The sequence below is a fragment of the Melanotaenia boesemani genome, chromosome 9 (assembly GCF_017639745.1).
Source record: "Melanotaenia boesemani isolate fMelBoe1 chromosome 9, fMelBoe1.pri, whole genome shotgun sequence".
Classification (NCBI taxonomy): Eukaryota; Metazoa; Chordata; class Actinopteri; order Atheriniformes; family Melanotaeniidae; genus Melanotaenia; species Melanotaenia boesemani.
In genome coordinates, this window is record NC_055690.1 from 3,000,549 (window position 1) to 3,006,548 (window position 6,000).

The 6,000-nt window shown below is 40.7% G+C and overlaps 1 protein-coding gene across 4 annotated transcripts in view; it reads left to right on the plus strand.

The window, feature by feature from the left end:
- Positions 1–2,034, plus strand: part of brip1 (BRCA1 interacting helicase 1) — a 125,819-nt gene extending 123,785 nt beyond the window's left edge. For all 4 annotated transcript variants that reach the window (XM_041995295.1, XM_041995298.1, XM_041995300.1 and 1 more), the window contains one exon: positions 1,396–2,034. In XM_041995295.1, coding sequence (XP_041851229.1) covers positions 1,396–1,452 — 57 coding nt within the window. In that variant the 3' untranslated portion in view covers positions 1,453–2,034. The remainder of the gene's footprint in view (positions 1–1,395) is intronic.
- Positions 2,035–6,000: the final 3,966 nt, after the last annotated feature.

Sequence of the window (6,000 nt, forward strand, 5' to 3'; positions counted from 1 at the left end):
AGGTGAATGTTGTACTTTTACGTACTAATTCTTGCTTATTTCTTACTGTTCTTGTAGATAGCTGAGCATGACTAGTTTCCTTTTTCCACAGCTGCATCTGCATGTCTTAGTTTAACTTGGACGTTAATGGTAGTTCAGCTTTGATTTTTTTTTCTTCCCCACATTTTTATACAAGCACCACAAGCTGCTGATTGTTTTTATGTTAGTTTTAAAAATGTGTTTTTCTTCTAATTAAAAGTGTTTTTCTCCAATGAAAAAAGAGATCCTCCGTGCCTTCTTGTTCTTCAAATGTCTAATCCAGAAACTTTTTGCAGCCATTATTAGTTTTAAAAGTTACTTTCATCTAAGGCCATGTAGAAAAGCTCGGATCTCGTTTTATCCAGTGGATTCAGCATTGGTCCATGAAGCTGCGAGCCAGCTGCATGTTTGATCAAACAGTTTAATGTCACTCCACCAGAGCTTTTGGCCCAGTACTCAAGCCACCCACTCCTCTGAGCAGTGCCCACTGTACACAATCTATCTGAGTGTTGTGCTCTTCTGGCCCCCAGTGCACAATTAATCATTTTTATGAAAGAGTCTAACAAAAACATCTTGAAACACCACAGCATGATAATTATCTCTTACACAGCTAACACCAGCATCCCTCTGGGTCTGTGGCACACAGGCAGTAATTTGGTGGTAGGTTAAATGCACAAATGCCCAGACGGTTCTGCTCTTTGCACAGTAGATCCTTCTGCATGTGGATCAAATAAGAATTATCCACTAATTGACTATTTACAGGGCTCCAGAAAAGCCCTAATGGACTTGATATTAAATCCCTGTTAGATATTTAAAGTGTCTTTTTGGAGTGGCCTTTTTCTTTTTTACAAGAAGGGCAATTTAAGCCCATCAGTGTGTCAGAATGGACCGGCCAAGCCCAGGCGGCTGTTAGATGGGATTATGGGACGACAGTAGGGAAGGGCAGTGCAACGCAGGAGAGGGGGATCAGCCAGATCTCTGCTCAATGACTTCCAGATGGACTTTAATGCCCAGGTTCTCTGAACGGAGATACGTACAAGCTTGGTTAACTTGTGCTCCATAAGGGGCTTAAACACAACTTCTTTATAATGAGATTGACTGGGGTTTTATGTGGAAAGTCAGATAACATAAATTTCAATATGCCTTCGCTGCCCTTTAATGCACCATTAAAGCTTTTACTAAAAACTGGGACTGTTAAACCAAAGTCAGGGACCTTTGGTGTAAACGTCACTGACTTTGCCTTTAATGTCAGCAGTACCTCACTTTGAAAATGTGGATTTTGGAGCAGCGTTTCAGCCCTTTAAAACTGTTATTAATGCTTGTATAAATGATAGAATATGAAGGAAAATATCAGTCTTTCTGCTGTGTTGTTTGCAGATATGGTTGGCCCCAGCAAGAGTCCACTTCTGCTCCCTCATTCATTTAAAAAGCTGAAGTCTGAAACAGGAGAAGAAGAAGGATCTTTCTTCTGGTTTTTAGTTTTATTAGCATAAATCTGTGACCTGTGTTCTAGCTCATCTATATAACTTTTAAGTAAATGGAACTGGTTTAAAAAGTCTTATATAACGTTATTGTTAAATTAGGCATTTGTGTTTAGTTGATCCCAGTTTAGCTTATAAGAAATGATTCATCTGTTCAGACATGTTTTGCAGTAGCAAATATATTTTGAGAGAAATTCAGTTCTGTTTTTATCTTTTTTTTCCCCACTCTTACCTTATATCTTACCTTATGTTATCTATACTTTAATTTTAGTAAAACCCACTGTTTTTTCTATTTCTGTTTAAAGTATAGTTTCCATGTCAGTGTTGTTACGTTTTCTTTTCATTTATGTCAATAACAAATTTCTGCTAATAATTTGCTAAATATGATGCCATGTTTCAGATTATGTGGATAATTTTCTACATGATTCCTGACAATCTGACTTAAGTTTATTTGTTAATGATGTGAAATTTGGCAGAAGGACGCTTTAAGCTGACTGAAGACTATTTGACATGTATTAAAAGGCAGCTTTTTACCAGATCGATTCATAAGAAGTCAAATAAAAACCACTTCAATATGAAAACTGTTGCTGTTTGTTTGTTTGTTGTTGTTGTATGTTGTTGTTGTTTTTTGTTTTGTTTTTTAACTTGTTCAGTCCAGCATTGTGGCAGCAGAATGATCTAGAACATGGTAAAGATGATTTAGAACAACATATAGAAGTACATTACATGCTGCATTTACTGACCCTTGTACATCTGACATTTACTCAAGGGAAGGTCAGTTAACACTTTTTCTGCATCTAAAGAAATGACTGTAGATTCCAGATTATGTAGAGTAGAATAATCTATGATGTTAATTAATCCGCATGTTAGTAGAGGAATGTCTATGTTTAATAAAGCCGGTCAGGATGTATTATTAGAGGGGTTATTTTTTCTATTCTTCTGGCCAGAGCTTTGCTAATTATTTTAAGATCTACATTTATTAATGAAACTGGACGGTAACTGGATGGAAGTGTCGGGTCTTTACCTGGTTTTAATAGTAGAGTAATATTGGCTAGGTTCATATTTGAAGGTATTTTTTATTTTTCCTTTATTTATAATATATTGTAGAAAGTAGGTGCCAGCATTGTCCAGGACTCTTTTTTGAATTCTGATGGATAACCATCTGGACCTGGGTCATATTGACCTGGAACATCTGGACCTGAACCGTCTGGACCTGGGTCATATGGACCTGGAACATCTGGACCTGGGTCATATGGACCTGGGTCATATTGACCTGGAACATCTGGACCTGGGTCATATGGACCTGGAACATCTGGACCTGAACCGTCTGGACCTGGGTCATATGGACCTGGAACATCTGGACCTGGGTCATATGGACCTGGAACATCTGGACCTGAACCGTCTGGACCTGGAACATCTGGACCTGAACCGTCTGGACCTGGAACATCTGGACCTGGAGCTTTATTGTTGAGCTACGTGGAGTTCATGGACTGAAAGAGGTGAATCCAAGGTTATTTTCATGTTTTCATTCTGGAAGATTGATGTTACTAAGAAATTTATCAATATTGTCATCTGTTGTAGTTAGTTGTGATGTATATAATGTTTTATAGAATTCTTTGAAAGTGTTATTTATCTTGTCAGGGTCGTGGCTGATGTTTCCTTCTGGATCTCTGACAGAGGAGATGGTTGTTTTCTCCTTGTTTGTTTTTAACTGATTAGCCAGGAACCTTCCAGATTTGTTGCCATGTTCAAAGTTCTCCAAGCGAAGTCTTTGCACCAAGAATTGTATTTTTATTTTCTGTTATTTCATTAAGTTCAAGTTTAGCTTTCCTTATATCGTTCCGTGTGTTCTTCTGGGGAGACATGGTAAGCGTCCTCTAGGGATTTAATTCTGAGTTCTAACTCTGAAATTCTTGAAACCTCTTTCTTTTTCTTATGGGAAGAGAAGGAAAAACATGCTGATATTGGTGCAAGGTTCTGGTTTTGCAGGGCACAGCAGTGGCTCATGAGAATATCTGATGTGAGGAGGAAGCCTGGCTGGGTCACAGACTGGAAAAATCATGTGACATGATGCTTGAAAGCTTTAAAAAGAAAGGTCAGATTTCAGGAAATAACTGTTTACTTAAACTAAACCAAATCCAAGACCATGGTCCTCAGCTAGAAAATGATAGTGTGTCCATTCTGGGTTGGGAAGAGTTCAAGGATCTCGGGTTCTTGTTTAGGAGTGAGGGAAGGCTGGAGCGGTAGATCTACGGGTGAATAGGTGCAGTGCCTTCAGTGACGTGGACTCTGGATCGGCCTGTCGTGGTAAAGAGTTTACAGGCCAATCTACGTTCCTGCCCTCACTGATGGTCACCAGCTGTGGGTGTTGACTGAAGGGACATGATCACGGGCCAAAATTATTTTCCTTACAGTGTCTGGACTCTTAATTTAGAGATAGGGTGAGAAGTTCGGTCATCGAGGAGGGGCTCAGAGTAGAACTGCTGCTCCTCCGCATCTAGAGGAACCAGATGAGGTAGCTCAGGCATCTGGTTAAGATGCCACCTAGACACCTCCCTGGTGAGGTGTTCCGGGCACGTCCTACCAGAAGGAGACCTCGGGAGAGACCCAGAACACACTGGATGGACCAGGAGCGCCTCAGGAAGCCTGGGCTTCTCTGCTCCTCTGCTGCCCCCACAACCTGACCAAGGATAAGCAGTAGAAGATGGATGCATGGAAAGACAGATAGATGGACAAACAGATGGCAAGATGGATGGACAGATTACAACTAAAGTGGTTGTCTAATGTAAAAAATAAGGAGAAAATCTGTAAAAGCAAATATTTAATATTGTTTTTCTATGAACAATTTACTTTTATCACTAAAAGACTACAAATATTTCATTAATCGTAAGTGAAACCATTTTTTGTGCCCAAATTGAAGTTTTATTAATGTTCGTTCATAATGCCTGTCTAATTAACTTCTTGGTCACCACATCTGCTGGGTTTTTGACGTTTACATCCTGTTTATGGGACTCCAAAAGTCTGGACTGACTAATATTACCCATGTAAGCATTATTTAAATGCTACCTAATGAGGAAGAATGTGGTTATGTTGATGTAGATATAAAGATGAAATTCCTGATAAAATGTGCCGACTGGATGTGATCACCTGCAGCCAGATGTGCAGCTGTTTTCTCAGCTTTGTAACATTTATTTATTTTAGCTTCCAGATTTCAACAACTCCATCAATGTCATATTTATAGATCTCTTATCAGATCCTAATATTCCACATCATTAAACTTCATGAAGTCAAACTCGTGCTAAAAAGTTTCTGTCCTCGAACAACAGAAGGGGACCTTGTTCACTGAAGACATTATGTGCTGCGTTCGCTTGTACTGGGACATTTAAGGTTTAGGAGGATTTTTAGAATCTATTTGTCTATAGACCCCACACCCATCCTTGTTGGGCAGCAGCATAACAACAGTGTGGTGCAAAGTTGTGGTCGTCACATTGTACAAACCATCAGAATGAAAATAAGAGTGCTTCAGGCCTTTGGAAGCTTTTGCAGACATAATGTCTGGATCTCAGTCTGTCTTTCCAAGTAATTTATTTAAATTCACATCAAATCTGGAGCTGATACAGAGCCCTGTGATTTGCTGCTCGTGTAAAGCTTCGCTGCCTCTTCTGTAAGTTTGTATGTGAACAACGAAGTTTGTTAATCTTGGTACGCAGACTGTCATGACGTACTTATTGCATCAATAAAAAAAACTATGTCTGTTGTAGGAAAGGGATGTCAGTATCAGAAAAATCTGCGAAACCATGTTTCAAGTCTAGTTCTAACATTTTTCAAACCTGCTTTTTGAAATATCTCCACTTTTTGGTGGAGTTATGGTCAGACGGCTAAAGTCTGTTTTTTTTCCAAATGGTTTCTGCTGTACGAACTTCGACACCACCCTCATTACTAGACGACACCACCCTCATTGGACTCATCTCTGGTGGGGATGAGTCTGCTTATAGATGGGAGATTGACCGTCTGATGGCTTGGTGCAGCAAGAACAGCCTGGAGCTCAATGCTTCTAAAACAGTAGAGATGATTATGGACTTCAGGAAGAGCACAGCCCCCCCCCTCCCCTGTCATCCTGTGTGGCTCCCCAGTGGACACTGTGGAGTCCTTCCGCTTCCTGGGCACCATCATCTCCCAGGACCTCAGATGGGAGCTGAACATCAGCTCCCTCATCAAGAAGGCTCAGCAGAGGATGTACTTCCTGAGGCAGCTGAAGAAGTTCAATTTACCACGGACAATGCTGGTCCACTTCTACACTGCCATCATGGAGTCCATCCTCACCTCCTCCATCACCGTCTGGTACGCTGCTTCCTCTGCCAAGGACAGGTGCAGACTGCAGCGTATCATACGTTCTGCAGAAAAGGTGATTGGCTGCAGCCTTCCTTCTCTCCCAGAACTCTACTCCTCCAGAACCCTGAGGAGAGCAGGGAGGATAGCAGCTGACCCCTCCCACCCTGGA